Source organism: Gambusia affinis, linkage group LG05, assembly GCF_019740435.1.
Source record: "Gambusia affinis linkage group LG05, SWU_Gaff_1.0, whole genome shotgun sequence".
NCBI classification, from domain to species: Eukaryota; Metazoa; Chordata; class Actinopteri; order Cyprinodontiformes; family Poeciliidae; genus Gambusia; species Gambusia affinis.
The window spans coordinates 8,746,423-8,771,173 of NC_057872.1; the positions used below are offsets into that span (position 1 = coordinate 8,746,423).

Consider the following 24,751-nt stretch of genomic DNA (forward strand, 5'->3'; position numbering starts at 1 on the left):
CGTAGTATTATATGCAATCAAAAAATAAATAAAGAAAAAAGAATTAGAGCAGCTAATCTTTATTCATAGCAGCAGATGGCTTTAACATAGTGCTGTTAATGCATCTGGACTATTCTCCGATAAAGACAAATGTAGTAACATGCTATATTTCACAAGAGTGATTCATTTTATCACAGAAAGCAGGCAGCAGCAGCAGCTCTATGTATCTAGTGCTGGGTGAAGGGAACGCCCCCGGTCAGCCTCCTGCCTTCCTGCTGACAAGAAGCACATGACCAGGCGTGTTTACACCTGCAAACACGTACTCACTACGCACACCGTGACGGTCTGTCAAGCCGAGACAAAGATTTGACCTTGTGTCAGGACGTGATTTGCTTTGGGGACGCTCTCTCGGTGAGTGGGTTATGTGTAAATTAGCCTCATTGTCTCTGGTTGTCCTCCTCCTTGAGAAGGCAGCTAGCTTCTTTTCCGCAGCAGCTGCTAGGCTAGTGTGCTAACCTGTGTCAGTGGGTTAGGTCACTGCAGCGCCTTTATTGTCCTACTAATTTAAAACTATCTCCTTAACAATATTTTTTTTTACCCTAAAATATTTCTGACATAGGAGTTCACAGTATTTTTGTCCTTTAATGCCATATAGCGTTTGAGCTCCAGCAACTATATCGGAGCTGCTTGTCTTAATTTATAGGCATTTTGAATGGATTTTGGTAGAAAACATGTGTGACAGCTGCGACTTTTTGTTTTTTAGATAAATATAGTCCAACTGTAATACCCGTTTCCACTCAATTGTATAGTATTTAAAGCGTGTGTAAGCTGTCACGCAGGTTTGTCCTATGGAAGCATTACCTGCTGAGTGAGCTCTAATCATAAGAAGCTGCACAGTTTGCCTTCAGCCTGTCTACTTCAGTAATAACTTGGTTCACATGCATCTTTGCACAATTAATAAGACGTTACTTGCTGCCGACTTCTCTAGATTTGCAAACTAATTAAAAAAGTAACTATGTTCACAAGCTGTAGGAAATCTATTGTTTACATAAAACGTTAGAAAGCTAAAAAACAATTTTTAATGTGTAAAGGGATGTTTGGTGCATGTTTATGAGGTTTATAACCAGCTGTTTATAAACCGGAGATCAGAATTGGTTCGTTTTCCCTTGCTCGGCTCTGGTTGGTGACATGAACTTCCTCCATTCAAAGTCAGTAAAAGCATCAACCTACTGAATATATTTGGAAACACTGTTTGCATTTAGTAGAAGCAAGGTTAGAGAAGCGGTGCGACGCATGTACGGGGATGATTTTTTGATTCCTTTAATTTCCGTTTGATTCCCGAACAACTCTCATTATGAAAAAGGGTACAGCAGATGTGTTTTTGTCTTTTGTGCCGTACTCCATTGGAGGAAAGAAATAGAATGAACAAAGAAAAACAGAATAGCCTGGAATAGACTGATTGATGCTGCTGTAATTCTGGCCAACAATCTCTCCCTGTATTAATGGTAGTTTGCATTTTGTTTCTCAGCTCCAGGGAGCCTCTGCTCATCTGTCCCCAGCAGAAAGTTTCCATCTGGTTTGAGGAAGCCTGTCTTCGTGACGGCTACCATGGAAGACACAGACGTAGAGCGTACGTTTTCATGCTAAAGTCTTTCTTTGTCACAACCTTTTAAATTGAAATGTTCTGACTTAAGTTTTCTGTTCTCATTTACATGTAACTACAAGTAGCTACTACATGAAGTAACATGATGAAACAAACATTTGAAACTGTTTTTTAATCTGCAGAGGTGACTCTGGCTCTGCTAGATGCAGCCAATGATAAGGACTCTGAGGTCCAGGATCAGGTCAGAAAGTCTATGTTGACTCTGGGAAAACAGCAGCCAGACCGAGTGCTGGCCATGTGCCAGGACTACCTCCTGAAGCATCCCAAGGTAAAAACTTCAGGATATTCAGTTATTGTCTTGAAATTTTGTTACAATTGTTAGGCCTAAATTAAATGAGATGGAGCTGGACAAATTATAAAACTTTCTTTTGGAGAATGTTAATAAAAAAAAAAAAAATTTAATCTAAACTTCTGCAAATTGGTTGATGCCGATGTTTGCTTTGAGACACCTGGTGACCTACAAATAAGGAAATGAAACTGTCAAAGCTGCTTCAGAAGCTCCAGAGGTTTCACTATGTAATCTTGAAAACAACATCAAAAGACAAACTAAGACTATAGAGTGAAGAATAGACGTGATTTGATTTAACATGGCGTCATTTTATTGGTACGTAGGTTTTAATTCAGCCTTTTGTTTCTAACCCAACTGAACAAATCAAGTTTAACAGTAATGTTTGAGGTTTAAATATGAAACATCGATAGATTTAGCTTTGACTTAGTTTACGTTTACATTAGTTCATTAATCTGTACACCGTGTTCCAAATTATTGTGCAAATTGGATTAAAGTGTCATAAAGAGAAAATCTTTTGTTGTGCTATTAAATGTATAGATAGTATTGTGTGTCAGGGCTCTTTGAATCACTATGATTAATTTCAGAGAGTTCACAAGTTTAATGGATGCAAGAATTGTGCTGTGATATCAAAGAAGGTTCTATATTAACATGTAACTCGGTCTGTTAAGATGTTTTTGATTTAAATGGCTTTTGGTTTTAGTACATGTGACCACTTAATGCGGCACATTCAAAGAATGACCGTTTGCAGTTCTTTATAATCTATAAAATGTTTAGAAAATCTGCTGTGCATAATAATGTAGAACATTTTGAGTTTTTTATTTTTGAAAAAACTGCTGTTCTCATGGGGAGCTTTGTTCAGTAAAATTAGATTTATACTGTAATAGTTCATGACTTGAGAATTATACTGATCCATCTTATCACACCACCTCAGCCATCGAGCTCTCCATCTTTGTCTCACTGTGACATTGCAATCAGGAAGTTTTAACCGACACACATGATGCAACACACAAAGCAGAGGAGGGCATTTTACCTGACACACTCTGTATTGCAAATGTCTTTCTGGGAATCTTCACATATTTTTATGCCTTCCTCCTAATCTGCTCTTCCTCGGTTTTCCTCTTGCAGCTGGTAGTGAGTCACAGAGTTGTGATTCTTCAGACCATTGAGCTGATTGTTGGCTGCAGGATAGAGGAGATCGGTGCTCCCAGAATAAAAAGCATCATCTCCCTGGCTTCAGAGGAAATGACCAGATCCAAGGTGAAATGGCTGCTCCTTTATTTCTATTTAAAACAACACAAAGTAAATAACATCCACAGACTGATAATAACGTGTTGTTCTTATCGTGCCCTCTTGTCTAAGGATGTCGTTCCTGACTGGCAGCAGGCGGCCAGTAACATCTTGGTTGCCGTGGGAAACAAACACATCAATGACATCATGGAGGAGATACTGAGCAAGTTCCAGCCAGGGATCCTACCTCACTTCTTCGTGGTCCAAACGCTGGCCAACCTCTCTGACTCAAACGGTGAGACACAGAAAAGGGGAAGAAACATTTCAATCTCTAGTGAGGTAACCACCACAGAGTGGCTCACGTGAACCAACTCGCCAGACGCTGACCAGGAAGTCACAACTCTGGCTGGAAAGCACTGAGTGACTGTTGGGAGAAGAACAGGAACCTGTTTTACCTGCTCAGAAACGTTCCCTCAATTTAGTGTTTTACTAGAATGAGCCGGTTCCACTGAGATTGAGACTCGCTCAAACGTTCCTACACCTGTGAGAGGTTATCCTGCCATGGAAAAGAAAATACATTATAATATGTTGAATTCTATTCAACATATTATAAAATATTGTTTGATCTTTCTTAACACGTGCATAAGTTCTAACTATAAACAAAGGTTTTGTAAATATTGCTGTTCACGCTGACAGACTGGTGTCAGCAGATTTTGGCCTCATGACTAAAAGACTAAGGACCACACACTTACTAGACTTTCTGGGGATGTATCAAAAAAACTAAGGCCAGCTGAAAACATCAAACTCTCTAACATTTTGTGCCAACTCTTCCTGACTACTGTCACCGACTTGTGCAGACCGATGGAATTATGGGTAAAGTTGTGTGGAGAGAATTGTGTGGCGAGTCCTCAGTTTGTTGTTCATGCATGTCAAATTATGTTCTATGTATTTATTGAACAGTTTTATCAATTGGAGTCAATAAATGCTCTCCTAGAACAGAGACGTTATTTCTAATCCTCTAACATTTCAAGACTGTGAGGAACTCGTAGGGAGTCCTCATTGTTTCCTCCAGAAGCTTTCTTGCAGAGTTCCAAAAGGACTCATTCCAGTGTTGTAAAAAATATTACTTTCTATGGTTTTGATATAATTTCTCAATATTTTCATTTTCTAGTTTATGGGATGGTGCCATTCCTGAATGCCATCTTGGGAACCATGTTGCCAATGCTGGGCATCGCCAAACAGGACAACATGAAGTGGGTGTTTTCATCCGGTAAGAACCTCCCACCTTTCCGCTCACGTCTCATCTTAAAGAACTGACTAAGAATTTCAAACACTTGTTCTCGGATGTTCTGTATAATAACGATGGAACACAAAGTGACACCTTCTGGATAAGTAAACTCCCCATTTCCTGCTCCTCCTCCTCCTGCTTTGTGCTTGTCGCTCTCTCTCCTGCTGTTTTCTCTGTCCTCCTCATGCTGTCCTTGCAGCACTGTGTCATTTCAGTGACAGCATCCTGGAGTACCTGGCCAACCTGGACAAAGCTCCAGATCCCACAGTCAGAAAAGACACGTTCTCCGGTGAAATCTATGCAGCTTTTGACATTCTCTTCAATAACTGGTTACAAAGCAGGGAGCCCAAGGTAAAGGATTCTCCACATCAATACAGACAGTTGAACAAGATGACATGAAATATATCAGCCTACAAACACAATGCTAGAGGTAGCATAAAGTCATATATTTGGGGTGTACTGTAATTAGGAAGATTTTTATCCTGTGGAGAAGTAAAAGTCCCAAAGAAACACAAGAATCCTCTGTTTGTAATGAGTCTGCATTAGAGTGCTACTGAGTAACAGCCCCTCCACTGTTCTCCTTAATTGAAGTCGATGTTGGATCCATTAGAGGCTTCCTGACAGCCGACCAGATGCTCCCAGAGTGACATACGTTTTCCCTTTTCTTTATCAGTCAGTAGTTTTTTTATTAACTGGTGACTTGAAGACGTGTCCCAGTCATATCATGATTTTTCATTTACTTTATTCAACTCGTAAATAAAGTTGGCTGTTGTCCTGGCACTCTCTTCTGATTTCCTCCCTTGCGGAGCGGTGAATGTGCAGTCTGTCTCATCCGTCACCTCGTATCCTGTCTGTCTTTGTGCGTCCTCCAGCTGAGGCTGACTGTGGGCGAGGCGGTGGGCTCTATGTGTCACCTGATGGCCAGCGATAAACTGGAGGAGCAGCTCCCCAGAATCATCCCGGCCATCGTGTCCCTGTACAAGAAAAACACCGAGCACTACGTCATCAGTAAGGTGGGCACAGACAGTCCACAGCAGTCAGGTTGTCGACTACAACAGCGCGCTCTCGGAGTTAGCTTGAGGCTAAGCGTTTTCCGTTTGGTCCCAACAGAGCTTGTGCCAAGTCCTCGAAGCGTCGGTCAACATGGGCAGCAGAGTCCTGGAGACGCAGCTGGACGGTCTCCTCTTGGCTCTGCATCAGCAGGTAAAGCCACGTCAACGGCGGGTTAGAGGCCGCAGCTCCAATCTGGGTGACCCTGATTGTTCTCTTTAGTTGTGTCACATGTCACGTTGTAGTCATAGTCATGTGGTTTCATGGACTTTGACAGCACTTGAATAATGCTTGTTATCGCAGAAATTTACCACAAATGACCGAATGGACGCGCAAAAGAACTGCAAACATGTAAAAGTGCCTTTTTTTTTGTTTTTCTTTTTGTCAGCAAAGCAAAGTTGTTTAACCAGAAGTGTTTAAAAAATGGACAAAGAAGTGTGATTGGTTTGTCATTGCTTCTTTTCTCGTTCACATTTTTATTGAAGAGAGAAATTTGCTGCCATTATCAGTCATTGAATTTTTAGCTCTATTGGCTGGTTTTGTAACTCAATAATCAAATCTTTGTCAGATCAGTGCCTGAACCGTATACAACCGTATACCGTTACGATGACATTACTTTACAATATGCAGGTTATTAATGAGCGACACAGACTTGAAGGTTGTTGAATTCATTTTAGATGCTTAAAGATGAAGTCAAATTAAGCATTGAAATATAACAAGATATTTAAAAGAAATTTTCTGGAACACGTCAATAAATACAGAACTTACTTCATTGAGGCTATAAGAGAGAGTAAGACTTAAATCAGGAAAAAGTATAATCTGTTTTCTTATATAATGTAATAGACAGTCATTACTGTCTCACTCTAAGCAAAGCCTCCTTGCTAATTTAAAGAATAAGTGAACTTTCACAGCAGGACGGCAGGAATAAAAGCACATGTTGTTCAAATCTCTTCTTGCATTATAATTTTTAAAGGAAAATCAGAATGGGTTGTGATTGGTTTAGGCACTTTGACACAATGCAAAACAATTAAATGGAAAATTAGTGCATCTTTAAGTTCACACGTGCAAATCAAGTTCCAGACGCACTGTTTATGATCAGATCAGAAATCAGTGTAACTTTTCCTTCGTCCCCTGCAGGTTTCTGCTCCTGTTGATTACAGCGACCCTCCTACCGTCAAGAACCACAACGAAGTCTTGCGTTGCTTCAGCTTGCTCGGTACTGGTTCTGTTTTTATTTCTTATGTATGAAAATGGGAAGGGTGACCACAATGTCTATATGGCAATGTTTAAACCCCATCCATCCGGCTGATCTATCGGATGTAGCTCTATGGAGTCACAAGTGCAGTAATGAGATCATGCATTAATTAGCGTGTTGGCTCTGTCTCCTCCACATAATCTCGTTAACTGTAAAAGTTGCTCCACAGCTTCTCCCCCTTCACTTGCTTGCTTGTTTTTTTTTTTTTCCTGGCTTTAACTTTTTATATTTAGTTATTTATTTTATTAATATGTTTTACTTTTTTGTCAGCTTTGTCCGTCTCAAGTTTCTTATTCCTTTGCTTGTTCCTGCTCTCCTCTCCCACCAGCCAACTCTTTTCCAGACCGGCTGGTCATGTACGTCCTGCAGCGGTTGGAGAATAGCAACGAGCGCAGCAGGATGGGCTCCCTGGCTGTGCTCCGTCACCTCATAAACTCCTCCTGTAAGGAAAATGCTCCAACCACACGCCACAAATTGAATTTTTTAACGTAGCTTTTATGAATGCTTTCACCTTTTTATGTGCATTCGGTGTTGCAGCTTCTACAATGGAGAGCAAAAAGTTTCTGATTCTGGCCAGTATTAGACAGCCGATGGCAGACCACAGCAACAAGGTAACATCATAACGGCGCAAAGAGAGATTCATTTTATTCTGGGGGGACAGCCTGTCCTTTTTTTCTTTTGGTCAGGGTTCTTATGCAAGATGGAAAAATATGGAGTTTGAAGTGTTTTCCACGTGTGCATAAGTATGGAAAAATATTTTGTAGACTGTATTTCCGTTTTCATAGTTGGCACAACAAACGTCTTAAGATTTAACCTGCGCCAATCACTCTGCTTTTAAACTTTTCTTAACATGGAAGATAAACTCTCAGATATGGATGGACAGAGATCAATCTATCAGCTGATGATTGTAGAAATATTCAGTTCAGAATGAACTTTTGTTTTTATGTTTTTCAAACGCTGCTGCACACTGCCTTGTATCTTGAGTATCTGGATATGTCTGTTTCGCAGGTGAAGAAGCGTGTGGTCCAGGTGATCAGCGCCATGGCACATCATGGTTACCTGGAATTAGAGGGAGGGGAATTACTGGTCCGGTTCATAGTTCAAAACTGTGCTCTGCACGACACATACCAGGTAAAAAACAAAGAAACTAAAAAAAACTTGAAACATCTGTTCCAGCTTTCCACTTCTGTGGAATTTAATGGGTCCGACTAAGTAATTCATCACAAAAACTGGATCATGTTCCACCAAAGCTGATTTGGCACAAAAAATAAGACGGCAGATTTACAAGCAGACAGGTGCAGTAAAATAAAGCAACAAGGTCATTAGTGAAGCATACATGAGATCTGCAGATGGTAGGAGATAAAAAATGTACCTAATCATCTTAATGGTCCAGCTAAGATTGAAGTTGTTTAATGATTCCTGAAGCTAACTAATTAACAGTGTCTAGACAAAAGTTGCTTCTTTTATATTTTTTGCACTTTTTATGAAAGTAAAACGTCTTCCTACGAATATTTGCTCCTCCGTGTCTCAAAGTCCCACCAAAGATCAGCGAGCGATCCAGAGGAGGTGACCAATGAGGCACTAAGGACGATGTGTGACAGCACCCTCCATCTCCTCACCACCACCGTTGGCCGCCTCGCTGACGTAAATGTCTAAATGACCGACTGATGTGTTCGTGGATATTGAATGCTGATATTCTTACCGTGAATTTTCTTTTATGTTTTGTCTGGAAGGTGCTTTGGCCCAAGTTGCTGTACTATCTGACGCCTTCACAGTTCAGCAATGCCACGACTCCTCTCTGCAAGAGTCTCATCGTGTTGGGGAACAAGAAGAAAAGCAGCCAGGAGCCCAGCTTCCAGATTGATTTTACACAGGAGGGTTAGTACACTGTTCTTACAGATCAGTAAAAACAAATTACACAGTGTGATGAATGTGAGCTGTGACGTAATCAGAAAAGCTTCTAAAACAATGTCGATATTTACAGTTGTGCTATCTTTGATAATTATTTCTGGTCATTTTGCAAAACAGATTAACCTTTGCTGAGGAAAATCTTTGCAATTTCTTGATGTACTTGATATACTGAAACACATTTTCTCTGCTCATTTGGTGTAGGTGTAAAATGTGCAAAGAAAAAAAATGCAAATAAGTACTGGAAGTAAATCTGAATCTGAAATCTGAAAAAAAGTGTTTCTTATAGTTAGTTTGAATTTCACATTCACACATTCTTCTCTTTTTATCCTCACCACCAGTTAATCTCCCATCTCCTCAAACTCTAATGATCAGACTGCTGGTAAGTCAATTTGCACATTACAAATGAGCCATAAGCTCATATGCTAAAAGAAGGATTTGCTGAAGTTTCTTCTCGGCATCTAGAGTGTAAAATAGGGGCTGTAGAAAGCGAATTATTAAGTCTGATTGAATGGGTGAAAATTAATTGCAATACATATTTCTCTTTCTGACCAAGTCTTGGTTACACCCTGCAGCATATCATGACTTACTTCTCTGTGATGTCAGATTTTCTTTCCCTCCTGGCCTGTTTAGGACTCCAGCTGTAGATTTTTTTTTAAACTATTTTCACAGAACGGTGTCGCTGTGTTCTAGGTCAACGCAGCGTTTCCTTTTAATAGCAGAGGCCATGGACCGCCGTCGCTCTCACTCCTCCAGATCCTCAGCACCAACATTCACCCCAAAACAGAAACGGTCTGGGAGAAGGAAATTCCTCCTCTGCTTTCACTGCTAGAGGGTGTGCAAACTGTTTCTTTATTAGTTTGATTAGATTGTAGTGCGGGTTTTCCATTTGTATGATCACACTTTACCTGCCTTGTGTTATTATTATTATTATTATTATTATTATTTTCAGAGTCAACAGCAGAGAGTCTGGATAAGAAGAAGTGGGATGAGAAACTACTAGAGGTGGGTTTTTGTCTATAATAATAGAAGAATGTGAACTTTTGCCAATAATTATTGGCCTTTTTCATATGACTAGATGTTAGTAGAATCGATATTTAGCTGTCTGAAATATCGCTGTTTGACATTTCCCCCAGCTCTTGTCTCAAACCCTGACGTCGATTGAAGATGACAAGTGGGTTTGTCAGTTTGCTGCCGAAGCAACACGATACCTCTCGACATACAACAACGCCCTGGAGGAGAAGGTATTGTGTGTGTAATAAGCTTTATTTTCGTATGTCTAAAATTAAGGCCTTGAAATATAAGTTGGTGTTAAATTTTGTTGTGGCAGGACAATTTAATGTCTTTTTTTTTTCTTTTCTCGCACGACTTTTCTGTCAGACAAAAAAAAAGTTGGAGTCGCACAGAAACATCTTCATTGCGTTCTGTGACTCAGGGGCAAATACCTGCTAATATACCCTCGCTAGCTAGCTAGTTAGCTTTGTCATCTTTCTTGTTGACCCGACACTGGGTTCGCAGTTTTTGCTATGCTCGATTGTAATGCAGCAAGCTCTACTGACTGTCCCCTCTTTTTTTTTTTTGCTTTTTCTGTCTTAAATATCATTCAAGGTGACATTAAAATGCCTTAAAAAGCCTTAAAGTTGACTTGTTGTAATCTACAAATACCCTGTTTGAGTTTTGGGTTTTATTAACTTTCCATTTTGGAGAAGCTACTGACATGTCACACAGTAAAACGTGTTATGCAGGTCAAAAGTTGCGGCTTCTAAGATTTCCAATAAAGTCTCTGAACTCACTACATAATTAGTAAAATGATATTAAAGGGCCACTAGACAAAGTTTTGAAGTTCAGGTTCTATAACCGAAATGTTTATGAAAGATTTGTTAAGGTCACATATTTCTGTTTTACAGGGTAGGATGTGGTGCAAAATATGTATGATTGTGCAAACTTATCAGTGTCAAGGGTTCAACATTTATAAGGGATATAAAACTGTCTAATAAAGAGTAGAAGACAAATCCCTTTCTTCTCTTCCAGAGCTTCCTGTACCGATGTATCGGAGTGACTCTCCAGCAGTGTTTCAATAAGGAGGTTGTGAAGAAGCAGCTACAGGAAGTCCTCCTCGCAGCGCGACACAATGATGCAATTGAACGAGAGGTAACTGAAACGATAAAACAATAACAAGTAATGTCCATCATTAATTTCTGTTCTACATCCGTCTAACTTTGAACTTTTCTCCTCAGGGAGTGGCGATGGGTGTCGGTCTGTGTGCCAACAGCCATTTAGAGGGAACGTTAGCCAAGCTCGACGAGTTTGGCAAATCGGACGCTTTCAAAAAGTCGCCGAGCATCTTCAACCTGCTCAAGGTACAAACTGTGGAGCCCTCCCAAACGGGAAATGTTTTGTCCGGGTTCCTGCAAAGAGCTTTACTGACCGTTTTCTTGCCACAGGAGCGTAATGAAGTCGAGGTGGAGAAGGTGAAGAGCACATTAATCCTGTGCTACGGCCACGTGGCGCTGAACGCACCTCCAGAGAAGATTCTCAACCGCATCGATCAGGACATCTTACGCTGCATCAGTAAACACTTCAACACCAAGGTACGGAGCATGCTGGGAGAAAGAGGCAGCGATTACGAAACCAACCGTCTATGCAGATGATTCGGATAACTTCCTCACTGTGATGACAGTAATATTTATTATCAGTGAACAGTGTCTTTGTCTAAGCTTCTCTTTATTGTGGGAAGTTCTGCAGGTCACTTCTGTGCCGCTGAACTGAAGTGGCAGTTGATAGCAAGCTGATGGTTGTTTAGATAAAGGTTTATATTTATAAATAATTTTGTAGCATGCTTGTAATAAATGCAGGACACATTTAGTGACTAGTTTTGCATTAATATAATATGCATTCATGGCAAAAAAAAAACAGGGGCTGGCCTGTAACATCTGATCATAATATGATTCAGATCGACGTTTAGTTTCTGATTAGACGGATATTTCAAGTCCCTTTTTCCTTCCCACCACAACTAGGCATGGCTTCATTCACTTAATCCTTTTCTTGTGTGTCTATTCAGCATAAGATGTCATGGACAGTTTACAAATGCAGTAACGGTTTGTTTTTTGTGCTGTTTACCACTTATCCCATCACACTTTGGGTTATTTCTGATCATGTCAGCTTTCAGCCTAAAATGCATAGAAACTGAGAATTTTTCTATGAGCTCATTACGTTGTTACCTCTTTTTATGCAGGTTCTTGGGATTAAAGTAGAGACAAAGGTATTGTTACAGGTTTAAAGGGTTTTGTTTTGTTTCTTCTGTTTGTTTCATCTTGCTCCTCTTGGTTTTCCTCTCTGGGGAATTTTGCTAAATACTTACCTGACAGCTCTAAAGTCAGTTCCACGCCGCTTGATCTTAATGAAACAAGCTCATTTCCTTTAAGCTTTTGCTGACCTTGCTTAAAATTCGGTCCACAGTAACAAATTATTGATTAACTACATCAGTTGTGGTTGTAGACCTGATTAGAAGCGTGCATTCACGTCAAGTGAACTTTATGTACATCTATTTATGTTTTTTGACACCAGGTGTCAGTAGAGTGACGAAGGTCTTCATTATTAAAATCTAAACTAAATTCAATTTAGAAGATCTTGTGTCTCCACTTCACATCGTGCACAAAAGAAACAGCCAGTTATTGTATCATTTATCATCACTTTGAGCAATTAATTTTTTTAAAATCATGATAGTAATTGTGAGTTGTTGTGACAATAAGCTCTAATAAGATGATGTTTACAAACCCTAAAGCTAACAGTAATCCTACGATTGGAGCTAAATGCAGTCAAAGTCATATCAGCAAATCAGACTGCAATGCATTTTTTAAATATGTATTCTTTTACATTTACTATTGCTTCAATAGAAACCTACATTCCTCAAATCTCTTATCACATCTCATGCCATTCTCAACCTTTATTTCATAAATATCTACATTTCTTCCTTGATTCCACCCTTTCTCTTTTTCTTGGTAGTTGCTTAAAGGTGGACTGCTGTTAAATTACTCATCAGCGACTCACCCTCTCTGTGAAATGCTCTTGTAATTTCCTAACTCTTAATTTCTCAGAGGCTTTAGGCTCATCCGGTGCTTTCTTTTTTTTTAGACGGCAATTGATCTGCCGTTTTTCAAATCACTTCTAAATCTGCAACTAGGATTTCAGATTTCTCTCCATCTTTGGGCATGGAGGATCAATCTTCAACAGCATTTTGGATTGATTAAAATGATTGCTTTGCTGGGTGCTTTGCTCTTATGGTTGCGTTCACTATTAACAACAATCAGTCTGCTGGAGTTGTTCTTGTATTTGATTCCTGTGCTTGTTTTGTTTTTGTCTGTCTTTGCCTTGATTCAGGACCTGACTATGAAGCTCAGTTTGATCCAGAGCGTTGGGCTCATAGCTAAAGCCATCAGTAGATGTGTGAAGAAACAAGGCTACATCTTCTCCCGCAAGCAGGAGCTCATCACCGTTATGCTGGCCAGTATTATTACTATTTACCAGATAACTTGTAGTTTCATCAAAATTACTGTAATATTTACCTTTATTTTATTTATTTATTTTTTTTAATTCCTGTCTTCTGATTTCACGGATCAGGATTTCATCAAGTCAGAGCCGTCTGACTCATTGAAGACTCCAGTGCGCCCCCTGGTGATGACAACCTGCGCCAACCTGGTGTATCCTTTATTTCTCTAAAGCCGCTGCGTTTTCTGTGCCGTGTTGCAGAAATACGATTGAATGATGATCCACATTTTCTGAAATGTTACACAGCAAAAGGTTGTGGCATTAACACATTCACGTTTACTGCTTTTGTTTAAATTCCCTTGATGAGTATAAAATGTAATAAAAAACACTTGGTAGGTCATAAACAAAGCTTTAACATGCTTGACATAAAACCGGTCATGAACGCTCAGGTGGCTGTTGTGGTTTGCCACATGGCAAAAAAAAATTATTCGTTTTACAAGAATTACTGTAATAAAATTATGATTTTATTACAGTAATTCTGCATTAAAAAAACTAAACAAAGGGCTTTCCCAATGCTGGTCACATCTGCACAGCTGACACAGTGTGTCGCCCGATGCGGCTTTCGTGATAATGTTGTTCTGGAACATTAATGGTAACTGTATCATGTTAATAATATATTATTGCCATGTTGTTTATTAAAACCAGTTATCATTTCCTCCCTTCTGTATGAGCCAAAGGAGGAAAATAAAACTCAAATGTCTGAGGTGGAGAATAAAACTAAATTCATAGATTTTGTCTCCCAGATGATCCCACAGTTTCTCTTCATTGTCAGCAATTTTGGATCCTTCATGATCTAATATCGCCATATCACCCAAATCAGGTGTTTGCGCTCGCTTTCTTCCGGAGTTTAATCTTTAACTGCGAGTGCTTCAGGTCCCTGGACCCTCCGCTAAGTGAGAACGAGAGCTTTGACTTGCTCAAGGTGTGTGTAAACGGCGTGTTCTCCCTGCCGCCCGACACACACACTCCAGAGAAAACTAAAGACGAGGAGATCCTCGACCCCAAGCAGAGAAAGGTGACTCACGGATGAAATGTCCAGACAGAGGCACACTGTTTAGGTTGATATTGGTCTGACTCCGTCACTTATAAAAAAGCTCTGGTCTCGTCCCTCTAGGTTTTGTACAGAGACACGCTGGCTGCTTTGCAGGAGCTTCTGAGGAGCGTACTGGCCAGGGATCCCAGTCCGGACGGCTTGCAGGGTATCTTTAAGGTGGAGCCTGATGTCTATTCTTATGACATCATCAGCTCTTAGTCTTTATGTACACATGCTGGTGGTGTGTGTCTATTCAACTTTGAACTTGATTGGCTGAATCTGTGGTGGTTGTCCTTGTTTAGACAATACAGTTACAAAAAGAGGGGAAAATATCTCTTAATTATAGCCAGTCAGTCAAGTAAATGATATATCAACCTTCTTTTGTGTTTGCACATATGTTTAAAGTTTGTGTTGTATTGTTTGTGTGTGTTAATTTTACCTCCCGAGCCAAAGGTTTTGTTTTCATCCTTTGCAGCACATTGAGTCATGGCTGGGCTCTGTACATGACCATGAGAGGGAGAGGGCCATCACAGCCACCTCTGACCTGCTGGGTTACTACCTGGAGAACCTGACTGTCAAGGTGCACATTCACACATCACACAGAGGACCGAATGCATCTTTAAACCTCATAATGATCACGTCTTCAGTGATCTGCCATTTCTTTAGACTTCTTTTTATTGCACAGCCCACACGTTTTTGTGATTTAAAATTTCACTCTAATATTGTTCCTCTTTGGTGGAGCTAATAATTGTTCCAACTGTTTCATTTTGCTTCTTTGTGCATCCCCATGTCTGCAGTGCATGGTGTCTTTCCACAACCTGGGAGCCCTGCTGGGCCGGCTGTCTCCCCGCTGCTCTGACCCCCTGCTGGTTGTACGCGGCGCGGCTGTCGACTGCATTTACACGCTGCTTTCCATACAGCTGCGATACGAAGGCACCCACACTCGCCATTATGATATACAACAGTTTTACAGAGGCTTAAGGGATGTGCACTGTAATATTTTAGTTTTGTGCTTCCTAGGATTCTCCTTGGACTACAGAGATGAAGGTGTTGAAGGTCTGCTGACTCTAAAGGAAGCTCTGGAGAACCCGGGCCACTCAGTGCTTTACAAGACCTGTTCAGATCTCACAAAGGTGAATGTGGATGTTTTTCAAGAGCCGTGTTGTTGTGCCATGCAGTAAATTAAGAACAGGAATAATAAATAGGTCTTTTTGTCTCTTTTGTCGTTATCGCAAAACATGTTAAAACTTGAAGTCTACAACCACACATACTGTGTTAATATCATTTATTTGAAATGTAGCTTAAACCAGTTGGTTAACTTAGGTTTTATCTACAGGAATGAATGCAAATGCGTGATGTACTTTCTCATGCATTTTTTAATTATTTATGCTGAACACATACATTGAATTTTGGGATGTTAATGGAACAAAGTGTTGCCGTTTTCCTGCAGTAATAAACATATCAGCATGTCTTCGTCACAATGTCAGTTTAAGATTCCTACTTAAGTGTATTATGAACCTGAAAAGCTCGGCGGCGTGTAACTGGGTGTTCTCCTGCGTGTGTCAGGTGATGAGTAAGCGTCTGCCTCAGGAGCAGCTGACGACGCTGGTCTTCATGTTGTTTGAAGGGCTGGTCGACAGTCAGGCCAACTGCTGCAGAGCTTCGTCCGTCATCTTAAACACTCTGCTGAAAAACAGGGGAGCCGGATTACAAGATCTGGTAAACACACGCGCTCAGCCACATCAGGGCCGCTGACGTCTTCACACCGTGAGGTGACGTAACGCGTGGCGCGTGTGTGTAATGTGTGTTTTGGTTCTGCAGGTCCCAGAAATGTTGGAGGTTCTGCATGTGCGTCTCCAAAGCATTACAGAGGAGCAGGTACTAACTTGTGTTACATTTATGGTTTTATGCACTTGCTTTGTGCGTTTCCAAATGTGGCTTGCCATAACATTAGAGCCTTCGAGAAAACAGTTGTGTGCCTAAATGTTATTTTATCAATGAATTGTAAGCAGTTTTATCTGTATTTTGCCAAATTGCATTAATGTGTAAAAATTTATTTGTAAAATAACAGTTTAATTTTGTAGTTATATTGATATATTTTTGGCACAATTGGCTCTTTGAGTACATTCATAATCAGACCCACCTGCTTAGATTTGCTATTGAACCATAATAAATGATGCACTAACCAACATTTTGATGTGTTATGACGGCACTTGGCAAAATGCAATGTTTCAGTTGTTGGTGACTTTCTACGTTTTGTGTCTTTATGATGTAAGGGTAAGTTAATTTTATTTATATAGCACATTTTCAGCAGCAAGGCGATTCAAAGTGCTTTACATGAATTAAAAAGGAAATGCAAACAAATGAACAAACCAAAGGAAAGAGCAAAAGAAGAAAAATAATCTAATAATGTTGATCCAAAGTATATAAACTAGATACTCCTGTTCTGGGTTGTTAGATACATATCAATAAGTCTAATTTCTTTTCTGGGTTGGAAGAATAGGAGTTTAAAAAGTAGTTGCTAAGCTATTTTTTCTTCATTCTAAGTTTGTTATAATCTCTGTTCTGGGTTGCAACCGTAGGAATCTCTCTGCATGATAATCCAAAAGGTAATCTAAAAAGTGTAATGTAGCACTTTGAGCTGCCTTGTTCCAGGAAAGTGCAGTTGATTGATTGATAATCTTAATGTGGCCTGGAGTAAAAATGAGTCTGGCACCTCTGATCTGAAGTCATGATGAAATGTTTTCGTTGTGCTTGTGTTTTTGTATTTCAAGGTGAGAGTAGCAGTGGGACAGACGGTCCTGATCCTGGCCTCTCAGCATCTGCAGACTGTCATCAACACTCTAGTTAACCAACCACTTCCATACGACAGGTGCGCAAAACCACCTGCAGTAAAATGCTTCATCCAACGTCTTCATTCTTCTAAATACTCGTGTTTTATTTGTATTTGTTTCACCCTTTTATTTTGTTTTTTTTTATTAATCTGCTAGTGCTAAATGTTTCTGCTTCCTCAGCTGGACCAGTGAGATGTGGATGGCGATGGGAGCGGATCCCATTGTAGCCAATCAGATCATGGAGATGGTGATGGAGAAGCTTGCCATCACAGCACCCTATGTTGACAAGAAGGAGTCGATGATGAGGGGAGGCACGACAAAAGTGGCCACCAATCAGCCGCTGGCAGTGAGTGGGACGTTCAAGCAACTTCAGCTTGAAAATATCTCAGTGCTGATTGTTATAAAGTCTAAAGCGGATTATGTGGTGTGAAATTAAATCTAGTCCAGAGCAAAGTAGAGCCAACTTTATGTGTAGAAGACAAAGGTAATGTATCGATGCATGTTTATGTGTGCAGATGACGTGCGGCCTGAAGGAGCTGCTGCTGAACGGTCAGTCTCAGGAACCGGCACTCGGCCTGTTCCCTCAGCTCTTCTCCTGTCTCACCGTCAGACTGGGAGCGAGCGTCGGAGTCACGCCACCCAAAGACAACAACCATAAACACTCTAGCTCCCTGCACGTAGCAGGGTACGTAGCTTTGGATTGTTTTTATGGGTGAATTTCAGGGATCGGCTGCCGGTAAGAATCCAAAGAGCTTTTTTAGAGAGACGGAGGTAAATTAGCCTTCCATGTGTTTTTTATGTCTATACACCTATTTAATATTTTGGTTTTATATGTATTTACTATAAGAAATTTGTTAATTGTGAAATTGAAGTTGTTGTTTTTTTCCTCCATCACTTGGTTTTTTTTGTTGTTTTTTTGTTTGTTTTGCAATATAACAAAATAAAAAAAACAACAACATTAAATTAAAATTTCTTACCAACCTTTCCATCTCCCCTTTCCAATCAATTCACATGGTAAGTTGGAAATTCACTGTATAATTTTAACTTCAATTCATTCATTCACTTTCCTCCAATATCATCAATGGCACTTCCAACGTAACAAATTAAGTCACTCTCTTTCATATGAAATTCGTTCACATTTGGTAGATTTTAATAAAGAAGGTTTTACTGTGTTTTAATTAGGTTTTGGTTTTAAAACCAAAGAAAAACGACAAATCTTTTTACAAAAAAAGGAATAAAATGCACTTTTCTCTTGAAAAACGAGGCTAATTCAACCCTCTTTGCATATTTTAGAGCAAAGTCTCTTGTAGTATTATCACACTGCCATGAATAGCTTTTTGCAGTTGCCTCATATTTATCAATAATCCTCATTTATTTTTGTATATTGTTTGGTCAAAGTTATTATTGGGGCTGAGTAGCAACACGGTGCTGTGGAGCCGCTGGCTGCAGACTTTACTTTTTAAAGATATAATTTTGTGTTGCAGGGTTGCAGCCGAGGCTCTGAGAATCCTCTTGGCCCGAGCTCAGCTGGACGAGGTGATGAAACGACTCGATGAAGACGATGCCTGGGATGCGATGAAGGAGCTAAATACACATGTTACCGGGGTAACGCTACTAGCAAGGTAAACACACAGAAACAAAAGCTGGCTGGACAAAATAAAAATGAATCTAAGCTGCACAGAAGTACAGTTATGTTTATATGTAGACCTTTTATTACATACAGAGGATGCAGATGTGAAATTAGGTAACTTTTCTACTCTATATTCTGCACTTGGTTATGTTTGTCTTGTTTATAGAGCAATGGCGAAGCATGCTGGTCCCAGACTGCCTGCGATCGTAGAGTGTCTCTGTCCGTCACTGAACAACATCTACGAATGCCAGAGGATCACCGTCACTGCTTTCTTTTCTGAGGTGAGAAACTGTTTGCGAACCTAAAACGCCGACGCTTCCTGCTGATGTGCGGCTTTGATGACTCGGCCAATAGAAAAACAATTTACCATTTAACTAAAGACAGAGAATCGCGTCGCAGGAAGCGCCGGTCACTTTTTGTTCAGTAACAGATCAAGTTTGCGTTTGTTATTTTCCTCCGGCTCATTTTCTGCGCCCAGCTGCTGAACCATCATGTGGCGACTGAGCTGATGCTGATCGACGTCCTGATGAACAACATGATGGAGAGGATTTCGGATCCCTGCTGCACCGTTCGCATGCTGGCTGTGCGAGGACTCGGCAACATCGCAGTGGGATCGCCAGAAAAGGTGCACCAACATATAGAAGGTCAACCAGGCCACCGTTCGCACGCTGAGGTGGCTGACTAACTGGCAGACTAACTCGTCGCTCTTCCCTTGTTAGGTGAATAAATACGCCAAGGAGCTGCTTGCAGCCATGAGCTCAGGAATGGAGGAGAAAGACGACCCAGGTGAGCGAAGAACAACGGTTTGGTGTCAGTAAAGTTTTGTTTTACTTTGGATTGGAAACTGACTAGTTATTGATGGTTTACTCAGGTAAACTGATTACCCTGGAGGCCATGTCCGGTCTGTCTAAAGTTCTTCTTCACCTGGACAAGAACAATGTCCACTTACTGGTGGTCTACATCTTCATGAAAATTAGACCCTTCTTAGAAAGTGTAAGTTAATAAAATCCTTTATGAAATTGTTTTTTATTTTGTTTTTAAATTTTAAATTTGTCTTTTAGCGGTGTGGTTTTACTTTTCTTTCCCCTTTCTGAAAGATAATAAAATCATTTAAGGAACTAACGAGGTCATTCTCCCCCATATGCAGGATTTTCTCCTGGCCCAGTCAGTTTAGGTTTATATTCTCGTTAATCCATATCAGACATGAATTAAAGGATTAACATTCTTATCCTTAAAAATAAAAATTCCCTTAGCTTCCCTTTCTTACTTAATTCATTTTGGACATTTGCCTCATTCTTTGCATAATATTTTACAGATTTCTCAAACAATCCTTTTTAACATAATTGTTACATTTATTTCTGTTTTTATTATTTCTGTAGCCGTATTATTATTATTATTTTTGCTTCTTTATACGGGACAGCATAATTTTGATCAAACATGTCACTTAGAGCTGCACAGTGATAGAAAAATGTATAATAATGCTACTATTTCCTGAATATTTTATTGCTCTGCAGAAAGTGAAACAGTTGCAGTTCAGTGCATTGTGCTGTTGTAATGTTTTACACTAAACATGGGTCATACTTTAGATCTTGGTTTTTCGATATCTTTTTGTTCTCCCGTCCTAACGATGTGTATCTTCTCCTGAAAAATCACCTGTGCAAGCTGAAGTTTTTCAGAGCTCGGCAGTTTTTCAGCTCTACATGACCTAACGGATCCATCTGTGTTTGTGCAGGACAATGACGACATCCGTTGCGCTTCCATCCTCCTAATGGGCAACCTGTCCAAGTTTGGCTCGGGAGAGCAGGTTTTCAAAGACCAGATCCACAATGTTCTGGTCAGCTTACTGTTGCACCTGGTGGACCCAAACGCTCAAGTGGTGAAGGTACAGAAGGACCAGAAACAACTTAAGCTGCTGCTTTAGCTTTTTCATTCATAAATCTCCAGTCTTCCGTCAATGGATGTTGAATTTTTCAGGCGTGTAAATATGCGATGCGAGTGTGTGCTCCCGTCGTTGGATCGGAGCAGATCACAGCCATGTTTCAGAACCACCTGCACGAGGACAAAGGTTTGCACTACGGAGAGTTCATCAACGATCTTACAAAGTACCTGGTGAGACGGTGTTTCAGCCGCTTTTATTTTGAAATATTTGTTTCTCTGTTTGAAAAACCCCCCACCCCATCAAAGCGTTAAAGTCTTTTTGCAGAATATTCTCTTGAGTTGCTCTAAAGGAGTCGTTGTTCTGACGTCGTCGTTTGTTGTTGTTGATCAGTGAGGATTTTGTTGCTTGTAGATTCAGGACTTTCCCGGCATGCTGAACTTCTACCACATCTCCGTCATCCAGTTCTTCAAGAGCAACTGGCCTGAAGTCAGAGCTGCAGCGGCCATGTTTATAGGTACAGCAGCTTTCCGCAATGCCACTCTCACTGTAAACATTAGCTCCTAACAATGAAACAAAACTAATTCAGTGTTTGTTCATGAGGGAAATGCCTATGCATCTCAGTTAGACAGAATATCATTGAGAAGGAAAATTATTTCTGTTTTCAAATGTTGATGATTGTGGCCTGCAGCAGATGAAAACCCCAAAGCTGGCTTCAGAAAATTAGGATATTGCATAGATTACATTCCCTCTGGGTTTTAGGTGAGCAGAGTTTGCAGGCCAGTCCAGCACAGTGATTTCATGTTTCTGTTGTCAGACGATATGGCCGAAAAGCTCATCACAATTCAAGTTTTTTTAAATCAGTTTTTTGATAATTATTGATTATAATTATCAATAATTACGTAGATTCAATATAAAGAAACACTTATCAGTGGAACCTATGCTAGAAAATGTCATGAAGATTTAAAACTCTACCGCATTTTTCCTTCCACTCAACTTTCCATTCAAGTGCTTGTACACAGAACAACCAGCTGGCTTTCGTTGTGTTAGATCTCTCCGATTATGATGTAGCTCATATCATAACCATGACAGAACATTTCCTTCCCAGTATTCTTACTTTTATTCTTCTTTATGCATTTCTAATTCTCTGAGGAAACAGAATTTGGGGTTTTGTTTACCTTTTAAGCAGCAATCATTCAAATTAAAAGGAAAAAAAGCTTAAAGTGCATTATTCTGCACTGAATAACACCAGTTTCACTTTTTGGATTGAATTACTCTAAGAATGTTTTTCTTCACATTCTGATTGAAGAGATTCACCCACAAAATGAGATCAGTTCTGCCTTTTCAATGACGCATAAAGGCTACGACAAACATCCGCTGATGTGGATTAGTGTAATTAAAAGCATTCTTCTGGTCAATCTTGCTTGGATTTGCTTTTGACACGTTGCAATGACGATGTCCACCATTAGGGTTCCTCCTGGGGAATATTCAGCAGGAGCACCTCTCTCACCTCAACATGGGCACCATCTCCAAAGGTAAGTTCAGCAGTTGCCTTTAAGTCAACCGGGTAGATTTGAGGGTCGCGAACGCTCACAGGTTGATTGTGTCTCTGTGCACAGGTTTAGTGGTGCTGCTGCAGGATCCAGATCCTGTGGTGAGGGTAAAAGCAGCTGAAGCTATGGGACACTTCCACTGACGCCTGGACAATCAGCTGTGAAAAAGACTGAGAGGTTTTTCTTAGAAAAGAAAAAAAAAAAGTGCAGTGGTCAACTAGATCTGAGTAATGCATTCAATAAAAAAAATTTAAAAAACTATCAGGAAATTAAAAAAAAAAGTAGTTTACAAAGCAACTTGTACGCCGTAAAATGTGTAGCCTTTATATAAAGCGATCCTTATAACTTGATCTCAACATCTCTGAAAACCAAACTGGAACAAGACAGAAGAGAACAAATTACCAGTCTTATTTATATGATCATATCAACCTACGAAGAGAGAAAATTCACTGTCATACAAAACAAAAATGCACATTCAGTTAAGAATCAGCAGCTTCTTTTGCTTCATTATGATACTTGAGAGACGTGATATATTGAAATGTATTTTAGCGACCAACAACTGTGTCTATAGTGTTTACTGTTCAGTGTGGCAATACCAGAAATACATTGTGTTCCTAACACTGAAATATACAATATGAAGTTATTCCAAAGGTGAATGTGTTCAAAAATGATTTTATGTAGTGTCTTTCAATATTACATCGCCATGCAAGTGGTATTTGTTAGCAGATGATACTTTAATATCAGTTTGGCTTGTAGCTTATTGTTGTCATCACATCATGACTCTGCAGAAGTAAAAAAGATTCAGAATTGAATTGGTTTATTGCAGTTCTGCTCTGTGGTCCATTTTCAGTAGGTATTACATTATCCAGCAATAACTAAACAGCAGCTAACCAATGGCTGCTTTTTTGATAGCTAGCATACTTTTGCTAGTTATACATTATGGGTTTGTTTAGAACAGACATGGTGGGCCAGCAAGATGTTGAACACTTTTAGTTTCACACCCTCTGGTTTATTAATGCCTCATAGCATTAATAAACTAGTTGTTTTCAAAACGCTACATCTGAAAGTCCTGTGGAGCATCTTGATGTCTAGGTTTGTTTCAGCCTCATCAGTTTGGATAAAGTCTGTTATTCTGTTTCAATCCACACTGCCACTTTCTGCGTACGTTTCCCGACAATCTGCATAACTCGTAAGCACACTCGGTCATATTTTTAGATCATTACATCTGAGCCAGTTAAAACTAATCATTAGCAACTCTTAGCTAACCGCTTCGTGAGACAGAATATCCCAGCATAGCCATTCTCTCACCTGTGCCAAATGTCTGTTATTTCTTATTACGTTAAAACTGTAGAAATGATCAAAATAACTCCCAATCTGATCCGTTTAGTTTTCTCTCATTTAAGACACTTTTTCCTTCCCGGTAGTAAATTAATTAAAGTGTTAGAATGGAGAGGAGTACATTGTTTGTTGTAAATTATCTGTTGCACTTTGCAGTTCCTGATCTGAGAGCTTCCCGGCAAGCTGCCATAAAATCCCATTAGTTACAAGGTAGATGAGCAGCTGCTGCTTTCATTGTTTCTACGTCCTCCTGAACAGAAGGACCAGTTCTTGTTATCGCTGCGGTAAAACCTGGAGGATCTTTTAGTCGTCCGTTTGTTTGTTTGCCACACCTCCACCTTGTCACAATGACAGCAAGCCAAATGTCGATTTGAATGTTACATCTCAAATTTTCTTCAAACCGGGACTTGTGTCTTAGTACTTTTAACACTAGGGTTTAAGATCAACTGTATTTTTGTTTTGTCGTGTGATTTTATTTTTTTAACATGTTGAATGTTTTGCAAGGTGTATCTCTAATGATGGTACTATTTCAAATAAATAAATATGCTGATGTGTGGATGTCTATTTTATGCGCTACGGAAGAGCGAGATGACGATGTCGTTTATTGTGTTCAATATAAAGGAGCCAAAAGATTCGAGTGTGTAACTGAGTTTATGTTTTCTTTGGTCATTTTTTTGTTGTTGAAATTTTCACTGAAATAATGTGACTTTCTGCAGCGGCAGAGATCAACACACTGTTTTAAATGTCACCATGAATTATAGGGAACAAACATGAATGGATTACAGTGTAAAACTGTTAATTTGTCCTTTTTCTTTCATGTATTCTCAACAATTATTGGCGCAAAACCTTATAACATGAGTGTTACGAAACCTTGGCGGACTCATGATCCCACTCCGAAGTTTTCTAAGACTCTGAAAATAATTTTCCGATAAACATCAAGTGAAGTCCTTTTTAGTTGAGCGACGGGTTCTTGTGTCATTCCCATATTGCCCATGAAAATATGAATACCGTATTGCAATGTTCTTTCCTCATCTCATTTATTAAGTAAGCGCACCAGTCCCTCTTGCAGCAAAACTCAAAATGATGCTGCCACCACCGTGCGTAACAGAGTATGGTCTTCTCAGGCTTGTAGGAAACAATTTTTCCCCCCTAAACTTGACAATGATCTTTGTGACAAAACATTTTAGCTTTTGTTTCATCAGACTTTTAAGGTGAAGGAGATATTTTAATATTCTCAGCAGTTTGATACAATTGTTCTTTATTCTGTATGGAAATCATAC

General features: G+C 39.8%; 1 protein-coding gene across 2 annotated transcripts; it reads left to right on the forward strand.

Moving 5' to 3' along the window:
• The first annotated feature begins 228 nt into the window (after positions 1-228).
• On the forward strand, positions 229-24,025 carry mroh1 (maestro heat-like repeat family member 1). Of its 2 annotated transcripts, XM_044117846.1 has the most exons (45): positions 229-390; positions 1,508-1,609; positions 1,765-1,910; positions 3,057-3,188; positions 3,291-3,453; positions 4,330-4,428; positions 4,646-4,797; positions 5,319-5,459; positions 5,557-5,649; positions 6,634-6,712; positions 7,080-7,193; positions 7,289-7,362; positions 7,760-7,882; positions 8,285-8,395; positions 8,485-8,629; positions 9,001-9,041; positions 9,353-9,494; positions 9,612-9,664; positions 9,796-9,903; positions 10,691-10,810; positions 10,897-11,019; positions 11,104-11,250; positions 11,895-11,921; positions 13,040-13,162; positions 13,280-13,359; positions 14,081-14,222; positions 14,322-14,417; positions 14,716-14,820; positions 15,038-15,173; positions 15,261-15,373; positions 15,807-15,959; positions 16,062-16,118; positions 17,015-17,112; positions 17,255-17,420; positions 17,590-17,759; positions 18,559-18,696; positions 18,871-18,985; positions 19,183-19,329; positions 19,424-19,490; positions 19,576-19,697; positions 20,437-20,586; positions 20,679-20,813; positions 20,995-21,097; positions 22,050-22,115; positions 22,200-24,025. In XM_044117846.1, the coding sequence occupies exons 2-45, from the start codon at positions 1,588-1,590 to the stop codon at positions 22,274-22,276; spliced, it is 4,914 nt and encodes a 1,637-aa protein (XP_043973781.1). In that variant the 5' UTR covers positions 229-390; positions 1,508-1,587; the 3' UTR covers positions 22,277-24,025. The 2 variants fall into 2 exon arrangements, with proteins under 2 accessions (XP_043973781.1, XP_043973782.1); XM_044117847.1 differs by lacking the exon at positions 11,895-11,921.
• The last annotated feature ends 726 nt before the right edge of the window (positions 24,026-24,751 follow it).

Bases quoted from the DNA above. Each gene is read 5' to 3' on its own strand.
- mroh1 (XM_044117846.1), top strand. From the start codon at position 1,588: ATGGAAGACACAGACGTAGAGC. The intron at 8,630-9,000 runs GTTAGTACACTG...CCTCACCACCAG, and splicing joins GATTGATTTTACACAGGAGG to TTAATCTCCCATCTCCTCAA. The intron at 17,113-17,254 runs GTGCGCAAAACC...CTGCTTCCTCAG, and splicing joins CAACCACTTCCATACGACAG to CTGGACCAGTGAGATGTGGA.